Genomic DNA, 18,156 nt, shown 5'->3' on the forward strand with positions numbered 1-18,156 from the left:
GGCTAGATCCCAGAGCTGTGGAACCTGCTGCAGGCTAGATCCCAGGGCTGTGGAACCTGCTGCAGGCTAGAGCCCAGAGCTGTGGAACCTGCTGCAGGCTAGATCCCAGGGCTGTGGAACCTGCTGCAGGCTAGATCCCAGGGCTGTGGAACCTGCTGCAGGCTAGATCCCAGAGCTGTGGAACCTGCTGCAGGCTAGATCCCAGGGCTGTGGAACCTGCTGCAGGCTAGATTCCAGAGCTGTGGAACCTGCTGCAGGCTAGATCCCAGGGCTGTGGAACCTGCTGCAGGCTAGATCCCAGAGCTGTGGAACCTGCTGCAGGCTAGATCCCAGGGCTGTGGAACCTGCTGCAGGCTAGAGCCCAGAGCTGTGGAACCTGCTGCAGGCTAGATCCCAGGGCTGTGGAACCTGCTGCAGGCTAGATCCCAGGGCTGTGGAACCTGCTGCAGGCTAGATCCCAGAGCTGTGGAACCTGCTGCAGGCTAGATCCCAGGGCTGTGGAACCTGCTGCAGGCTAGATCCCAGGGCTGTGGAACCTGCTGCAGGCTAGATCCCAGAGCTGTGGAACCTGCTGCAGGCTAGATCCCAGGGCTGTGGAACCTGCTGCAGGCTAGATCCCAGAGCTGTGGAACCTGCTGCAGGCTAGATCCCAGAGCTGTGGAACCTGCTGCAGGCTAGATCCCAGGGCTGTGGAACCTGCTGCAGGCTAGATCCCAGAGCTGTGGAACCTGCTGCAGGCTAGATCCCAGAGCTGTGGAACCTGCTGCAGGCTAGATCCCAGAGCTGTGGAACCTGCTGCAGGCTAGATCCCAGAGCTGTGGAACCTGCTGCAGGCTAGATCCCAGGGCTGTGGAACCTGCTGCAGGCTAGATCCCAGAGCTGTGGAACCTGCTGCAGGCTAGATCCCAGGGCTGGCACACACCAGGGCCAGGAAAGTTTCCATGTCCTCCGGGCTGGCAGTCCTGGGCCAGGCTCCAGCACACAGGCAGGTGAGGGGCTGGCAGTCCTGGGCCAGGCTCCAGCACACAGGCAGGTGAGGGGCTTGGAGGACAGGGATAGGAGGCACTGGAAAACTATGTGATGGAAATTAGATTTATATCGTCGTAAAAGGCACGAGACTTAACATTATAGTGGATACGCAGGAAACTGAGAGTATGCCAGGAGCATCAGATTGTCGTCTGAGCATGTAAGACGAGGTGTTGCAACCCTCACAGACATACACAAACTGGAATTCCTTCCTCCTAAAACAAGCTAATGGTAATCACACTCTCATCAGTGGCTTCACTGACAATACTCACCCACAAGAGAAAACATGTCTGATATCATGCTGGCCTTTATCTTCAGATCCAGAGGTGCGTCACTGAAAATAAAGAAAAAGTTACATCTTCAGTCCCCCCCCCCCCAAAAAAAATAAAAAATAAAAATAAATAATGAATGAGAAAAAAATTAAAACATTTTGTTCATTTAATGTCCTGCAATGTAATGTAAATGCTTTTATTCATGTCAACTGGATTGTTGGTCCTGCAGTCCATGCACACATAGCACCAGGCTCCTTCCAGAAGCACCTACCAGCGTGCAACAGTCCAGTCCCTGAACTACACAGTACTTGATAAACTGTTTGTAACTCCCAAGTCTAGCCCAGGCTACAGTTCAGTGCATCTAGCCAGTGGGTATTTATCAACAAATGAAGTGTAAATCCTCAAACACAGCATTTCCTCACGGGCAGTAGTTATTAACATGTCTATTTTCAGAGCTGAGGCGAGGATGTTTGTGTTTATGGGAAGAACAGAAGTATGCATATCTAAGAAAAACAAGAGTTTTTTTAGAGCTAGCGGAGAGCGAAGTTTGCTGTAAGTGGTTGAGCAGAAACCACGGTTGACGAGATACAGTGATAAAGCCGGCTGGCACGGTCATTGTCCTTGTGAACCAGGATAACGTCTCACCAGGCCAGCGAGGGAGAGAGGTTGACCTCCAGAAGCCAGGGTTTTAGATTGGAGTCGATCAGCACGTCAAAACCATAGAGTTCTGTTGAGGCAAACACAATGAATTATGGGTATTCGCCAGAGAAGGGAAGCTCAGACCAGTTCAAAAGTCACAAATACAGGAAACAAACAACATTATCAAGGGCCCACTATCTAGCAGAAGGCAGACTGAGCTCTTCTATTGATTACATATAAAACTGCATGTTAAATATCCAATCATTCAATAGAGAAAATCCATAAAAAATGTGTGGGCTGACTGTGTTACATTCCCTAAATACATTTACATTTCAGCTCCATGACGACTTGTATAAGAACTTGACGACGAAAACCATGCCGTGCTTATCAGGATCCTCACGCACGCTCTAACTAGGCTCTCCTTCTTAGACGGTCTGTGGACATGCTGAGGTCAAGTTTATCTTTGGGTGACTTGCTGTACAAACTGGTTTGGTTTGTTGTTGGTCTACCTAATGTCAACTCAGTCACAAAGTGAGGCATTTGTCAATTCGAAGTGATGAGAAGCAGATGATTCTTATGGATCCTGAGCTCAGCTGAGTTTGGAAAGTTCTGGGAGTATTTTCCAGGCGAGAGAGACCTGGGGAATCAGACACCCGCATGCACGTCGCACTCCAACGCAAGCCTGGCGGAAAACAAAACAATAAAGGCCTTTTACGAAGCGGTCAGGGAGTTCTCTGTGTACAAACTCATCCGCCCCCCACCTTCTCCTGTTGTAAACAGCTGGGTCAGCGTCACTGCTGGGCTGGAAGCCCTGTAGACGACCTGGTCTCCTCTCCCTCATTCCAGCACTCTGGGGAGGGCCTGCCCTGTAGCTCACAGCCCTGAAATCCACTGACTTTTACTGTGACGGGGCAGAGCACTGGTCATGAAGCCAGGGGAAAACTATCCTAATGGCACTTCAAAAGAAAAGTCTCTGCTCTGGAACAGGGCCAGAGGTTGGAGTTTCCAGGGTTGTTTAATCTAGCGGCTCACACACTAACCCGGCCCGAGGGCACATGGTTTACTTACTGGGGCAGGAGGACGCAGGATAATGATATTACGAAGGAAGTCGCAATTATGAAAAACCCTTTCAGAAAGAAAACAGACATTCAAGCACTTAACTCCATGCTGTCCGTCAAGGGCACGCAACCACTGGAGTTGAAAGTATTAAAAAAAAAAAAAATCAACTCTTGCTAGGGTAGAATTAAGCAAAATGTGTCAATGCTCTCCTTTGGCCAAGACCAATCTCTCTCTGGGTAAAGACTGGACCTAGAAAGCCAAACAGTAGTTGCTAAGCAGAACGCTGGGATTTTCTTTTCCACCCACAGGCTGATCCATCTCTCCTCCTCCTCTCTCTCTCTTTAAATAAAACACACACACACACACTAAGTCACACAGAGCCATAAAACATAATGTGTAAGTCTTGAGGAAGGGAGCGCTGGAATAAGAGGGTTTGAGCCTGGAGTTCCTCATCAGTGCCACCACAACAACGGGAGCGAGGGGGGAAAAAACTGCACCTCGCCAGTCCCCGACAGGCAGGCTCCATGCGCCGCGCATTTTCCTCCAATTAGAAGCAGACGCCACTCCAGCCCCCAGAGCCCCCGGAGCCGCTGGCTCGCTGCTGGGCGCGTTTGTTCTGAGGCCGGGTTCAGCGCTGCCTGGGGAGCTGTTAATGTGGCCACGGAGAGACCGCAAAACACCATCACAGACTCAGTCAACATCCACAACACGCCCATTAAGAGAGGGAGGACAAGAAGAAGAAGGAGGAGGAGGAGGAGAAGAAAGAGAATGCCGAGAGAGAAGACGACCAAGAGAAGGGTTAAGTTGTGTTTTTACTACTTCATGAAAGCAGCTGGAAACTTCACCACAACAAACCAAGCCAGGACCATTATCTTCCCTCCCTGGCCATGCAGGGCATCAGCCCACAATAACAACAACATGAAGCGTCTCCTTGGCATGTGTTTAAGCAGTTAGTCAAGTGATAAGATGAGATCTGTCAGATGGCTGGCCGGAAAGACGCACAACAATGAAAAAGAGTTGACTTTGTTTATTAGAACGAGCTGCACGGATCATGTGACCAAGCTGCTCAGATCATGTGACCTTTCCACGACAGAGTGGTCAGATGAGTGAGGCACATGCTTCACAACTGTCCTTATATACAATGGATAGACAAGTTCATATATAGAGTGCACAGAGCTTTTCCTTACATGGCCAATCACAGTCAGCAACTGGGTACAGTAGGAAAGGCAAACAGGTGATAACATCATACCTCATGTAAGGCTGTTTCTACATATTTCTTGCTTACGGTCTCCAGAGAGTCTGGACATCGTTCCATATCTATATGCGGACTATAAGAGGCCCTCTTCATGACCTCTTGACCTCAGCAAGAGACAAGTTTCTTGTGTACAAAAACTCTGTGTATCATCAAAATCATTGATGACAAGTCCAATCGGAGCCAAACGCCTGAAGACTGGAACCTACAGTGACCCGATGTAGTCCACCTCCTTCACTACGCAGTCCACCTCCATCACTAGGCTGTCCACCTCCATCACTACGCAGTCCACCTCCATCACTAGGCTGTCCACCTCCATTACTACGCAGTCCACCTCCATCACTAGGCTGTCCACCTCCATCACTACGCAGTCCACCTCCATCACTACGCAGTCCACCTCCATCACTACGCAGTCCACCTCCATCACTAGGCTGTCCACCTCCATCACTAAGCTGTCCACCTCAATCACTACGCAGTCCCAGTTAAAGCTTGCAAAGGATTCATAATAACCATACGTCTATTTTAAGGGACAGACAGACAAATGCTGGGCAGGGAAAGTGGTGGAAAGCTCAAACCGCCGTAGGAGCTCCATGAGAGATGTTCAGTGCACACAGGACCAGTGAGAGGAATGTTTTGTGTGTAATGAAATAGGGCCTTTGGCTTGGCTAATCAGATCTCAGTCAAAACATCTCGTAATCAGCATCCCTCTGTAAAAACTCTGTCCATTAATCATAAGGCCGTGGAACAGAACAGCATGGGTGGCATTTCTCCTCACACACACACACACACACACACACTCAAACTCGCACAGGAATCATCTAACCAAGGAAAGTTAAAAAAGCAATGTTGTTTTTACTTCTTCCCACATCAGACGAGACAGTTATAAAGGGCTTTTGTAACAGTCCGCCCATTTAGACAGGCAGAGCACTTACTGTATAAAGCACCAGTCCCATTTGAAAACAATAAACATTGTATTAAACACATTAACATAGCAGGGAATAATTTGCTGCAAATTAAGATTACAACGTGCTTTATGGTGCTGCGTAGCGGTGCTGCGTGGCTCCAGTACAGACATGGCAGACATTGAAACAATGGCTGCTGTTCTAAGGGCACATACGCCGCCCTCAGCCACAATTATTTAGCACGATACAGCTCAAAGCCTATTTGTGTTAGGCTTTTTATTGGTGCGTGGCAACAGTGCTTAGCCTGAATGAACATTGCAGTCATGTTTTGGAGTCTGGGTAGAGAGAGAGATGCAGAGAGAGAGAATAGCTAGAGAGGAGAGAGATTAAAAGGGAAAGAGAGAGACTAGCAGGGGAGGAGAGAGACCAGCAGGGGCGGAGAGACCTGCAGGAGAAGAGAGAGACTAGCAGGGGAGGAGAGAGACTAGCAGGGGAGGAGAGAGACCTGCAGGGGAGGAGAGAGACCTGCAGGGGAGGAGAGAGACCTGCAGGGGAGGAGAGTGACCTGCACGAGAGGAGAGAGACCTGAAGTGGAGGAGAGAGACCTGCACGGGAGGAGAGAGACCTGCAGGGGAGAAAGACCTGCAGGGGAGGAGAGAGACCTGCAGGGGAGGAGAGAGACCTGCAGGGGAGGAGAGTGACCTAAAGTGGAGGAGAGAGACCTGAAGTGGAGGAGAGAGACCTGCAAGAGAGCGCAGGAAAGACATCTGACAGGAGTTGGGAGAACACGGTGGTTTGGGCGGATTTTATTTTAAGAGAAGACAAGGCACACAGTGATCCTGGCCTCCCTGGAGCAGAGGACGGCCTCTCGCACTCATGTTTTACACTGGCTCCTACATGTCTCCTCTCTCACACACACACACACACACACACACACAAACACACAAACACAATGCATTAGGCTCACCTTGAGAGGTAGAAGAGAGCTAAGCTGAGGGTGGTCCTACAACTGTCACTGTCAGTCTTTGGAAATCTAATCTCTTAGACACACTGTCAATGCAATAGTGTAATTATACTGTAGCTTGGGGCGATGTGAAGACAACAAAATTACACCACATTCAAGAGTAATATGATATCTCTTCTAAAGTAATGAGCATGCTCGTCACAGCCCACAATGTATGTACCAAAGAGACAGACCTAATTACTTGAAGGTAATGCATGCATGATTTTGTGTGAGAGAGATAAAGAGATAAAGAGAGAGAGAGAGAGAGAGACAGAAACAGAGAGAGAGAGACAGAAACAGAGAGAGACAGAGAGAAAGACAGAGAGAAAGACAGAGAGACAGAGAGAGAGAGACAGAGAGAGACAGAGAGAGAGACAGAGAGAGAGAGAGACAGAGAGAGAGAGAGACAGAGAGAGAGACACAGACAGACAGACAGACAGACAGAGACAGACAGACAGACAGAGAGAGACAGACAGACAGACAGACAGACAGACAGACAGACAGACAGACAGACAGAGAGAGAGAGAGAGAGAGAGAGAGAGAGAGAGAGAGAGAGAGAGAGAGAGAGAGAGAGAGAGAGAGAGAGAGAGAGAGACAGAGACAGAGACAGAGAGAGAGAGGGGGGAGAAAAACAAATGTTCCCATTCATGCCTCTTCCTGTCACTCTCTCACATGAGGATGCAGCATCTGGTGCCATCAGGTCCAGAGCTGATTCATGTCCACTTGGCGTGCATGCAACATGAGGGTCACATCAGACCCAGCTCATCCCTTAAACAACCCCCCCCCCCCCCACCGTTCACACCCCGCCCGCGCTACCCAGGGCACCCCTGCTATCTGTATGCAGGTGACAGCCAGATCGTGTGGGTGTGACCTGGTCCACAGCCCAAACAACCACCAGCCGGGGCTCTGTTATGTCTACAGAGAACTGTCAGAAGTGCAGGGGACTCTCTTTTACCTGTACACTGTGACATGGGACAGAGAAGTGAAGAGAGAGAGAGCTGGAGGGAAAGAGAGGGAGAGAGAGAGAGAGAGAGAGAGAGAGAGAGAGAGAGAGAGAGAGAGAGAGAGAGAGAGAGAGAGAGAGAGAGAAGAGAGAGAGAGCGAGCTGGAGGGAGGGAGGGAGAGAGAGCGAGCTGGAGGGAGGGAGGGAGAGAGAGCGAGCTGGAGGGAGGGAGGGAGAGAGAGCGAGCTGGAGGGAGGGAGGGAGGGAGAGCTGGAGGGAGAGAGAGAGAGAGAGAGAGAGAGAGAGAGAGAGAGAGAGAGAGAGAGAGAGAGAGAGAGAGAGAGAGAGAGAGAGAGAGAGAGAGAGAGAGAGAGAGAGAGAGAGAGCTGGAGGGAGGGAGGGAGAGAGAGCGAGCTGGAGGGGAGGGAGGGAGGGAGAGAGAGCGAGCTGGAGGGAGGGAGGGAGGGAGAGCGAGCTGGAGGGAGGGAGGGAGGGAGGGAGAGAGAGCTGGAGGGAGGGAGAGAGAGAGAGAGAGAGAGAGAGAGAGAGAGAGAGAGAGAGAGAGAGAGAGAGAGAGAGAGAGAGAGAGAGAGAGAGAGAGAGAGAGCTGGAGGGAGAGAAAGGCTGACTCTAGGAAAGAGAACAAGACCAGGGAGACAGAGTGAGTTGAAGAGAGCCGAGAGCTCCGGAGGAGGAGGGAGGAGGAGAGGCTCTTAGGGGAGGCTAAGCCGACGTGCCTGCGTACCAACCCCGCCAAAACCGAGCTGAGAACGCTGACAATTAGTGCCAACACCAACATCGGTAACGGCTCTGAAATGGAGTTCACACGAGCCGGGTGCTGCACAGGAGCAGCCAAGAAAACAGTCAGCCTGAATCGGACAGACCTGAGAGGCAGAGGAGAAAAGGAAGCAGAGTCCTGCCTCAGTCAACACCAGGCGCTCTGAAGCAGCCAGCCAGCCAGAGAACAGCCGAGGCCTGCAGCAGGAAGCCTGTACCACGCTGAACGAGCCGGCTGCACAGCCACTGTGGGGAGAGGGGAGGTCGTACCGAAGCAGTTGGTCTTGTGGGGAACAAACATCTTGCAGGCAGTGGCTATCTGCAGCTCGGCGCTCAGCACAGCTTTGATGATGAGATCTTCTACCTGGCTCATCAGCACTACAACACACAGGGCACACCGAGGTCAGAGGTCAGGATCTCCTCCTGGAAAACACCACTTCATACAAAGAGCACATTGTCTGTACCCAGACACACACAGAGGGGTACACTCTACACGTTTGTTTTTGCTAAGACAGAAGTGACGATATTATTGATGCTCACTGGGCTAGAGGGAGAACAAGCGCTTGTACTCACCTGTGGTGTCTTTCCCCTCCTGCTTCAAATACCTCAGCATCGCGCTCATGCTCCACTTGTTCCCATAATCCTCCACTTCAGGGTCATCGCAACTGAAAAAGAACAAAAGGCATTCAGGGTCTGGCTTCATCCCACGGCAACCTGGCGAATGAGGTCCCTGCGACACTGCCCCAGCTCTGACCCACAGAAACAACAACAGAGTTCATCTGGCATTCCACAAAGACAATACAAAAGCCCCAATCACCAATCAAGGGATGAATCTGTTTCACCTTTCATTACTAGACCAACAGACAGCCTTTCATCTGGAGAGAACCCGAAAGAATGACTGCGGGGGAGGTGGAGAGCAGCTGCTGTCTGTCCCTGGCTCACCTGACGTAGGCATGGCTCTTCTTGTTGACGCTGTAGTTGGTGAGGTGCATGAACTGGTTCTTGATGTTCTTGGCGGCACGGTCGTACTTCACCGTGGCAAACCTGTGGGAATGACACACTTGCTTTACAACACGAGAACGTCACAACAACGACACGGTGAGACACGGTACCTGCCGTGTATACGCATGAGGCTGACACTGGGGCATGTTTTGGGCATCTGTATTTAACAGGAATGGACACCACATGTAGAGTAAAGTGAATTCCTTGGCATGTACCACAGGGAGTACCTCTCCTCCACTAAAAGGGGCGTCAGGAGATGGGAGCAGGTTTGGGATGGGAGCAGGTTTGGGAGTTTGTTTAGGCTCACAGCTTATTATCCAGCAGAGGTCAACTAAACAGTCATTCTGTCCAGCAGAAACATCCGTCAGTCCCAAGCGCAGACACGCTCTTACCGCTGAGACAATGGAAAGCTGCGTTTGAATGCACCACCAAACCCTAGCTTGGGTGGCTGAGCCCAGAGCGAAGAGCGCCCTCTTCTGGTGCTCAGCTTGAGCTGTTAAACCTGCTACGCTACTGGTGCGATCCCATGCTAATGAAATGTCCAAGCAAGATCTTGTTAAGCATACGTACACACCGTGACATGAGCCCTGCCCCAGCTCACCTGGTCAGGCCCTGCCCCAGCTCACCTGGTCAGGCCCTGCCCCAGCTCACCTGATCAGGCCCTGCCCCCAGCTCACCAGGGGTGCGTTTCCCGATAACAATGGATCGTAGCAACGATCGAGCAAAATAACGAAACCATCGATATTTCTTACGTGCGTTTCCCAAACATGCTCGTAAGGAGTAGGCTAATCTATGCGATTTCAAGAGCTACGAATTTTCAAGAAACACTTTAGCTACGGTGTCTTTGGGAACGGCCCGTAAAACTAAAATTCGTTGTACGATGGATTCTACGATCAACTTAGGCTTACGAAGCTTTCGGGAAACGCAGCCCAGGTCAGGCCCTGCCCCCAGCTCACCTGGTCAGGCCCTGCCCCCAGCTCACCTGGTCAGGCCCTCCTCGTACAGGTAGATCGCCAAGGGGTCGTAGGACGTCACCAGTACATACAGACGCACGTCAAACTTGAAGTCTGGAACAAAAGCACCAGCGGAACAAGATCACTCACCATACTGTACCGTACTGTACTGTGATGTGCTGTTTTGTACAGTGTAGTATAGTTTAGTATTTTTATATTATGTGATCTTGATCTCCTTCATACATAAGCACAGTGGCTGGCATTAGAGCGAGAAAGTCATTATGGAGAATACATTTTTAATTCATCATGATCAACTACTAGCCACATCCCAACAAACAACCCTTAAACTGATGTACCATGTGGTCAGTGGAGAGCAGCTCCTGGCCTGAGGGGTAATAACTCACCATCTATCAGTAGAGGGTTGTTAATGTAGCGAGACACCAAGATATTCTCATCCAGAGGAATCTGGTTTGGCTGCAGATAACAATAGAAGGTATTAGGCCACGTTACAGAGCAAACAACCTAGCTGCTCATGCTCTGTGCACCTGGGAGAAACACACATCTTCAATGAAACTGTAACCTCTGCTCTCTGATGGACTAGGCCTGTCCGCAGCCTGATTTGGGTCTGGAAGCCTGATGCTGTGAAGGAGCTGGGTCATTTATGAGGCTAAAATGCGGAGCAGGTGGAGAAGCTGAGTAGATGGGAGGAGCAGCTGACCTCAAGGCTGGCTCACGTTCAGAGAAAACCCAAGAAATGAATGTCCTTCTCATCCAAATATCACCCTGACATTCTTTCCACTGTTTTATAAAAATGCCTCAGAAGAAAGAAAGGAAAAAGCACAGATAGGTTGTCCAAGACAGGGAACCTTGTGGAAAATATCCAAAGCCAAACCCTTGAAGTGTGTGATTTACTCGACAATGCTTAATGTCTATGACACACACTGTTTCATGCTTATTATCAAAGGAGTTCTACTGCGCCACCCCCAACAAGCAACTGCCCAGATTGTTTCACTTACAACAAGGTTTCCTCAGGTCACAAGCTAACCCTGTGAGGTTTGGAATACACTTACAGTATCAGTCCTGTGTGTCTACAAGCAGTAATGTTGGACAGTTGTATATCTGAGGCTTGTTCCTTACATTGCTGACCAGGTAGATGCCACGGCCTCTGGAGGAAGCAACAGGTTTGATGATCCAGGGACCCTTGTCCCTGGTAAAAGAACCTGAAGAAGGAGGCAGAACAAGACGAAGACCCAGTGAGAGAGGTAACCGAATATCAGTAGTGGCTTCTTGTGTTTACATTAACAGTGAACCGTGAGAGTAAACAGACGTTAGTGGACCCATGGTGGACCAAACAGTATGGAATGAACTTACAGCAGAATTCCTGGTACTCTGAGGGAAGCACAAACGTCTGAGGAACGATGTGGAAGTTTTTGAAGCCGTGAGCTTGCTGCATCCGCTGGATGTTTTTATACAGTCGGTCTTTGCGAGTCAGTTCATATGACCTGGAAATGCACAAGGGTATTGACCTTTCCGCTTGACATGCTTGCGTTCTACACAGTTTGGATGCTGAGAGAAATAAGACCTTGTACAAACACAATAGCAGCAAGACTCCTCCTGCATGACAGTTTGATTCATTTCATGTTTTAAGACGGCCCAGTTCCAAACTAAATGTACTTTGCTGAGGAAGCCAACATACACATAGCTGATTTCAGAGGCTTTAAAATGGCTGAGCGGTTTTGAACTTCTGCAAATGTACCGCAGATGATTCACAGCGTCGTACCTGGGGAAGTGGTTAACCTTCTGGAAGTCTTGAAGGCTGCGTAGCAGGTAAGGCTTAAGGTGGGACCCTGTCCACATGAGGTTGAAGTCATTACTGTTTGGATGGACCTAGAAAACAGACATCTCCTTCAGGTCCACAGCGTAACACTAAAGTGTTAACACAAGATACTAGCTTGAAGATAAATCGAAATGCATGAAGTATTTCTTTTGTTGCCGATTAAAATAATATAGAGAACTCAAAATATATAGTGTTATAGGTACACTGGTGTCAAACATACTTTCCAGTCTCCACAGAAAGTCCTCAGCATCAGTTTAAAACATCTGATCTCCCATGTGCAGTTATGTTAGAGTAAACCTGGGGCTCATATCACAAAACTCAAGCCTCGCTCTTTCATTGATATCAAAGCGATGACCAGCTATTTCCCTCACTGTGACAGTATTTTACACATGCTTTGTTTTATCTCTACCACTCTGCGCTCTTTGAGAAGAAGAAGCAAGTTTGCCACGGCCTTTCTCTCGCGGCTATGAGAAAGACAGATGTTAGCAATACGGGGCTATTAAACTCTGGCTCAGGAGAGGCGGTGGCAGACACCAGTCCACCTTTGATGATGGGTTTACTGGGAGTCAAGAGGCATTGAAGTGAAATGAAAAGGGAATTAATAGTACGTGCGTGGATGGAGCGATAATGGTGAGTGGGCTCCCTTGTGAAATATAATTAACGCCTCTGATGGCCAACTCTCTGATTCATGGGTGCATTCCCAGGCTTGGAAGCAGTATTAGTATGACCCATCCCACATGTTAGACTGCCAGAGAACCAGACTGAGAAGTAATTCTATGCTCAATCAAGACTGTACTGTACTAAAAGGCTTGTATTCTCCAAACCTGTATGGAATCATTCTGTAGGGAAAGTATGGGTCAGTGGTTAGAGCACTTAGCCACGAATCATGAGGTTGCTGGTTCAAATCCCCTACCATGTACAATCTGTCACTTTAGATAACAGCATCTGCTAAATAACTACGTTGTGATTAAATGTTACCTCATGGAAGCCATGATTGGTCAGTATACCGCGTACCAGGCGACTCTCTGTCCGTACGATCTTAAAACCCAGGTTGTACTGTTCTGCAATAAGACAAGAACTTTATTACATGACTATCTCAGCACTGGGAGGATGGTAGAACATTTCACCTGGACACTTTAATTCAGCATTGTTTAGTAGTGGATACATGACTGACAGAAGTACCTCCAATAGAGCGCATGTTGACATCTTTAGAGACTATGGCTTCCGCATAGAAGACCACAACTGGTATTTTCCTGCTACAGCCACTCCATGCAATGCAAAGATGGTCCCTGAAGATACACAGAGAATGATAAATAACAGTGTGTCATAAATAAATAGGGAGTAAAATATCTTCTCTGACTTTTGTCTTTCTGCTCCAGTGAAACCAAACAAAGTCAATTGAAACATAAATCATAAAAAGGGGGCCCTGCTTGGAAAGCCCCATCAGGGCAATAAAAAAACAACATCCATTTCGAGGACTCGTTTTGGATTAGTTTAAAGTCCTGCATAATACTACATGGTGAGCTTACCTCAGTTTAGAGGAATGCATTCAGTCAAGATGTTTACTCCAGCAGAGAAGATACAGGTCGAACCACACACAGTCACACAGGATTCAATAACAAACCCGTCAACTGGCAACCGCCATGGTAAAACTGCACTCAGAATATCTGATAGAGCCAGACACAGCCCGCCTATCTGGAGCTGTAGAGTAGATAAGATGGCGTGCTGATGGAGCAGAACTCTATCAGACGTGACCATTCTGGATAAGGATGGGCGAGGTGGGGAGGCATGTAAACAATAGATGCTCTCCTGGCTCATATATCCAGACATGTCCAACAGCAGAGCGGCTCTTGTTAGACATGGTCTACTGTTTCACGTAGACTACAGAACCAACCAGAAACATAGTAGAGAGAGACCAGCACGGTTGTTGTAAATGTGCTTTGTAAAATAAGGGCTCAGGGTTGAATGAACAGGACGGTATAACAGCAAACACATTTAATGTGAGGTAGCCAAATATGAAATTATTTAGGAGTGGAGGCAGTTATAAGAATAAATCAAACCCTTTTCAAATAAAGATACTACAGTGTAGATGTTAGAGAGTAGCCTGTGAGTCTCTAGTCCAGAGAATAGGGAGTTTTAAGGAGATCTCGTGGTTATACTGTCCAGGCAGCCTGTCCACAAGAAAAACCCTTCAGCCTGCTGAAGACCTCTATGTGACAGTCAACTGGAGGTCAAAGCTTGTAGTTAAAATAACCAGGGATACTTTGGGACAAGGGAGGGAAGAAACAAACATAACGTTCTTCATCAGTTACTTCTTAGTTTACTAAACTTGATGGAAATTGTTCAGCTATGTCTTCGTTTTGCCTCTTAAAAAGTGTATACCAAATACAGATAATTAATTTAAGTCTGGTTAAATAAATTCAATTTTTTTCCTGTGTTGAGTTCCCTTTGGAATCGAGTAATACGCTTAATTACAAACGTAATCATTAGAGCCACGTACTCGAGCTCGTCCTCCGAGGAAGACTCCGAATCCTCTTTGGCCTGGATCACAGCTGGCATTTCCTCCACAGTGAGGGGGGAAGGCACACCTGATGAAACCTGCTTTCAGTCAGCTTGCTGGGGTTATATCTGGAGACATCTTCGGCCTCCAACGTCGGCTCCTGTCAAGTCGATAAAACAAACACAGTACATAATTGAGCAGAACCCTTAATAGTATTCACATGCTATAGCTAGCTATAGTTTATCTGCTTATGCTCATCACCTGGTTAAAAAAGACTGACTCAAGTTAGTTAGTATGTTCGATGATATTGAACAAATATAGTTAGCTACTGTACTATTCGGCTAGCTAATAATCAACCAGACGTTATAGAGAATAGACAGTTCTAGCTACTTTTCATTATAATTGTTAATAGCTAACTCTAGCGAGCTACTTCCTCTACGATTTAACGCGCCAGCACTGGATACTGTAGATGGGCTTGTACTGTGTTAGCCTGCTAGTCTGTGTAAGCTACCAGTAGTAACCTACCTAGCAAGTAGACTAAACTGATTCTTGAAGCAAAATGTCAATCACTTGACAAGTAATTGACAACAGTGCGGCTGATCCAAAACATACCGAAACATGCCAACATTGAATGCTGGTAGTTAGAAGACCTACTAGCTAGAATACCATTGCTAGCTAAATGACAAGCTGATCTTGTAGCTAGAGAACATTATTAGCTAGTTAGCTCTAGTCTAGCTAACTGGCGTTATCTTCTTGTAGCTGCTGTTCTGGTTACTACAACAACTGACTGGCAACCGAATGAGCATGCGCCCTGTGTGAACCATCACATTTCTGTAACTACATTGGGTTTTATTTCTTACTGTTACGAAGTCATCAACAGACACTAAAAAGGTTCAACCATAATAAGTCTAATTAATTCATGTCAATTAGCATATGAAATGGCAATTAATATAGAAATGTGCAGATAAGTGAAATCCACCCCATATCATCCCCACTGCTTCGGCAGGTGCTGGGATATAAACCGAGTTGAACCAACAACAGCACAACTCAATATTGGATTGGTTGAATAACTGAAAAAAGGCGGAACCTTCTACCACGAGACCATCCCCACCACACATGATGCGCTTGTTTTGCTTGAGAATGGATTTAATGGTCAAAATGGGCTGTGTCCTCCTCAAGTCAAAGACAAATATGCTGGCTGATTGCATTCAATAAACCATATTGTTCACGCACAGAAGCATGTAGATAGATTACAATAAAAAGTAGCGCTAAGTAGTTAACATTCCAAACCAACACAGTGCACACAGTTCACCGCGGGGCACAAAATAGAAGCTAAACGAGTAACACTCTGAAAATGAATGGGCCGATTGGATGACGCCATGTTTTTAGTTATCTCATTGGCCGAATATTTGGCCCATGACATCTTCTGTTCTGTTCATATACATATGTTTAAGGGTTATTTATTGGGTTTGCTGGGTTTATTGGTGTTCTTTTGTACAACGGTATGACCTTCTTGTAACTTGCCAGACGCATAATCGTTGGTAGCATAGAGACTCGCGCTAGTTGCACGAGCGAGCATTGGTGAAAAACATTGGATCGCTATTAATTGCAGAACGCAAACTGTACCGGACCATACAGGTAGTAGGCCAGTTGGTCTCAGGCGATGTCATTTTTACTGTTAACCAATGTTTCCCAGACGTTTTCTTCGTCACACTGTTCACGTTGTGTCTGCTTTAGGTGCAGCCCGCTAAAGGCAGAGATGGGTCGGTTTCTGAATGTGCTGCGGAGTTGGCTAGTGATGGTGTCTGTCATTGCAATGGGAAACACAGTCCAGAGTTTTAGAGATCATAGCTTTCTATCTGAGAAACTATACACAGGAACACCGGAATTTGGTGAGTATAGCACCGCTAGTATTAACAATTTGGTCAAAAACAATTGGAATGGCATTTTTGTTATGATATCCTGTAAATGATTTATAATTTCTTGCAGTAAATGGTCTCCAAGCACGGACGTTTGGGATCTGGACATTGTTGTCATCTATTATCCGCTGTGCCTGTGCAATAGACATCCAGAATAAAACGTAAGAATGCCTGCATTGAGCCTTTCAACTCAACTCTGACTGATGACTTACTATCAATACATTTAACAGTTCCATGTGCTGTGTGATGCTGATGTCGATAGAGCTCGTGAATTCTTAGTTGTGTGTCCATCCTCCTCCTACAGGCTCTATAACATCACCCTGGGGACATTTGTCCTGGCTCTGGGACACTTTCTGTCTGAAGCCTTCATCTACAAAACGGCACCTCTGACTATTGGTGTGATGGCACCTCTCATTGTGGCTAGTGAGTACCCTTCCAGTGTCCCACATTGTGCAATGTTGTACTAACCTGTAAAACGCCATAATGAAGGCCCTGTAAAATCTTCTGTTTATTAGCGTTGGCTACGGTAACTAGCTAGTCTCAGTCACAAACGTCACAAACCTGTGATCCAGTTCTCCACAGCACCGCATGTACCGGCTGTTAGCCAGCTACCAACCAGTTACTAGCTAATACCAGAGAATGTCTAATATAGAGAGAACTGCCACTCTCGGGAAACTTCCGGGTTCTGAACTGGTTGCAGTTCCACTCGGCGCCTGCCTGCCTGCAGCCGGCTGTCGGCGCCTGCCTGCAGCCGGCTGTCGGCGCCTGCCTGCAGCCGGCTGTCGGCGCCTGCCTGCAGCCGGCTGTCGGCGCCTGCCTGCAGCCGGCTGTCGGCGCCTGCCTGCAGCCGGCTGTCGGCGCCTGCCTGCAGCCGGCTGTCGGCGCCTGCCTGCAGCCGGCTGTCGGCGCCTGCCTGCAGCCGGCTGTCGGCGCCTGCCTGCAGCCGGCTGTCGGCGCCTGCCTGCAGCCGGCTGTCGGCGCCTGCCTGCAGCCGGCTGTCGGCGCCTGCCTGCAGCCGGCTGTCGGCGCCTGCCTGCAGCCGGCTGTCGGCAGCCACGTTCTTAAAATGAAAAAATCGTGACCACAATTAATTGTCACATTTTACATTTCAATTTGAATTTTGGTATCTATTTGCTGGGGCATATTTTGAAAATTAAATCTCAAATGTCTATTTCTTTTTCATTTTAATTAAGTGAAAGATTGAGCACTCTTGAAGAAAATTAAAATGCTAATAGGATGATTGATTACTAATTTCATTTATGAGTCAAATAATGCAGCCACATTCTTAAAATGCATATGCATTTCTGGAAATGCATTTGCATTTGAATTTTGGTAACGATTTGCTTCCATACTTTTCCTGTGGCATCAGGTTTCTCTATCGTGGGAATGCTGATTGGTTTCCAGTGTATCTCAGAGCCTCAGGAAGAAGTCGGGTCGCGACAGAAGAAGAGGAACTGACTCGGCATGGTGCGTCTCCCTTCTCACCACCAGGGGGGGCTGTTGGTTAAACTACTGCTGCTTCTTGTCACAGGTAACGACTGAAGAAGTGCAACTAAACTTGTTTACATCTGGCCAGGCCTGTTTTTTTCTTTTCTTGGTATGTTATGGTATTGTTTTCTTTAGAATACTTTGTTTTTAAATATTATATAATTTTGACATCTGCAATGACAGGAAGAACAGTTGATATTTGCTTACTTATAATTCTGCGGTTGTAATTATTTAATGTTGTATATTATTAATGTGTGGATGTATATTATGAGCTTGTTTGGGAGATGTGTGCTGTAAACTATGGCATCATTTGAGTAGATGATGCAATCATGGACATTTTTAACTGTCATTTTTGTGCAGTTGGGACTTTTCCCACTTCAAAAATAGTGTCTAGTATGATTGACAAATTGGTAGTTTTTGTTTGACATGTTATGTCTGGATCACAGTCATGATATCTTAATGTGTGTGTGTGCTGAGCACATACAGTAGAGTGGAGGACATGTTGCCTTCTATGGTGACAAACTGCTGAATGAGGTGTGCTGTGAGATGTCTGTGAATAAACCGAATAGAGAACATTTTACTAA

The 18,156-nt window shown here is 47.6% G+C and overlaps 2 protein-coding genes across 2 annotated transcripts in view; one reads left to right on the forward strand and one right to left on the reverse strand.

Annotated features, from left to right (window-relative positions):
* Nucleotides 1-14,845, reverse strand: part of ttll5 (tubulin tyrosine ligase-like family, member 5) — a 57,546-nt gene extending 42,701 nt beyond the window's left edge. Inside the window, exons 1-14 of the mRNA XM_067243997.1 lie at nt 14,778-14,845; nt 14,166-14,325; nt 12,848-12,954; nt 12,644-12,726; nt 11,609-11,715; nt 11,200-11,330; nt 10,966-11,048; nt 10,233-10,302; nt 9,858-9,942; nt 8,816-8,917; nt 8,447-8,538; nt 8,144-8,251; nt 1,944-2,025; nt 1,299-1,360 (exon numbers count right to left, since the gene is read on the reverse strand). Coding sequence (XP_067100098.1) covers nt 1,299-1,360; nt 1,944-2,025; nt 8,144-8,251; nt 8,447-8,538; nt 8,816-8,917; nt 9,858-9,942; nt 10,233-10,302; nt 10,966-11,048; nt 11,200-11,330; nt 11,609-11,715; nt 12,644-12,726; nt 12,848-12,954; nt 14,166-14,224 — 1,171 coding nt within the window. The 5' untranslated portion in view covers nt 14,225-14,325; nt 14,778-14,845. The remainder of the gene's footprint in view (nt 1-1,298; nt 1,361-1,943; nt 2,026-8,143; nt 8,252-8,446; nt 8,539-8,815; nt 8,918-9,857; nt 9,943-10,232; nt 10,303-10,965; nt 11,049-11,199; nt 11,331-11,608; nt 11,716-12,643; nt 12,727-12,847; nt 12,955-14,165; nt 14,326-14,777) is intronic.
* Nucleotides 14,846-15,586: 741 nt separating this feature from the next.
* Nucleotides 15,587-18,154, forward strand: erg28 (ergosterol biosynthesis 28 homolog). Its single transcript, XM_067243999.1, has 5 exons — nt 15,587-15,803; nt 15,903-16,057; nt 16,155-16,245; nt 16,389-16,507; nt 17,454-18,154. The coding sequence occupies exons 2-5, from the start codon at nt 15,925-15,927 to the stop codon at nt 17,540-17,542; spliced, it is 432 nt and encodes a 143-aa protein (XP_067100100.1). The 5' UTR covers nt 15,587-15,803; nt 15,903-15,924; the 3' UTR covers nt 17,543-18,154.
* The last annotated feature ends 2 nt before the right edge of the window (nt 18,155-18,156 follow it).

The sequence above is a fragment of the Osmerus mordax genome, chromosome 9 (assembly GCF_038355195.1).
Source record: "Osmerus mordax isolate fOsmMor3 chromosome 9, fOsmMor3.pri, whole genome shotgun sequence".
NCBI lineage: Eukaryota > Metazoa > Chordata > Actinopteri > Osmeriformes > Osmeridae > Osmerus > Osmerus mordax.

Coding starts and splice junctions, on each gene's coding strand:
- erg28 (XM_067243999.1), top strand. CDS start 15,925: ATGGGTCGGTTTCTGAATGTGCTGCGGAGTTGGCTAGTGATGGTGTCT. Junction 16,246..16,388: donor ATAGACATCCAGAATAAAAC/GTAAGAATGCCT, acceptor CTCCTCCTACAG/GCTCTATAACATCACCCTGG. Junction 16,508..17,453: donor GGCACCTCTCATTGTGGCTA/GTGAGTACCCTT, acceptor CTGTGGCATCAG/GTTTCTCTATCGTGGGAATG.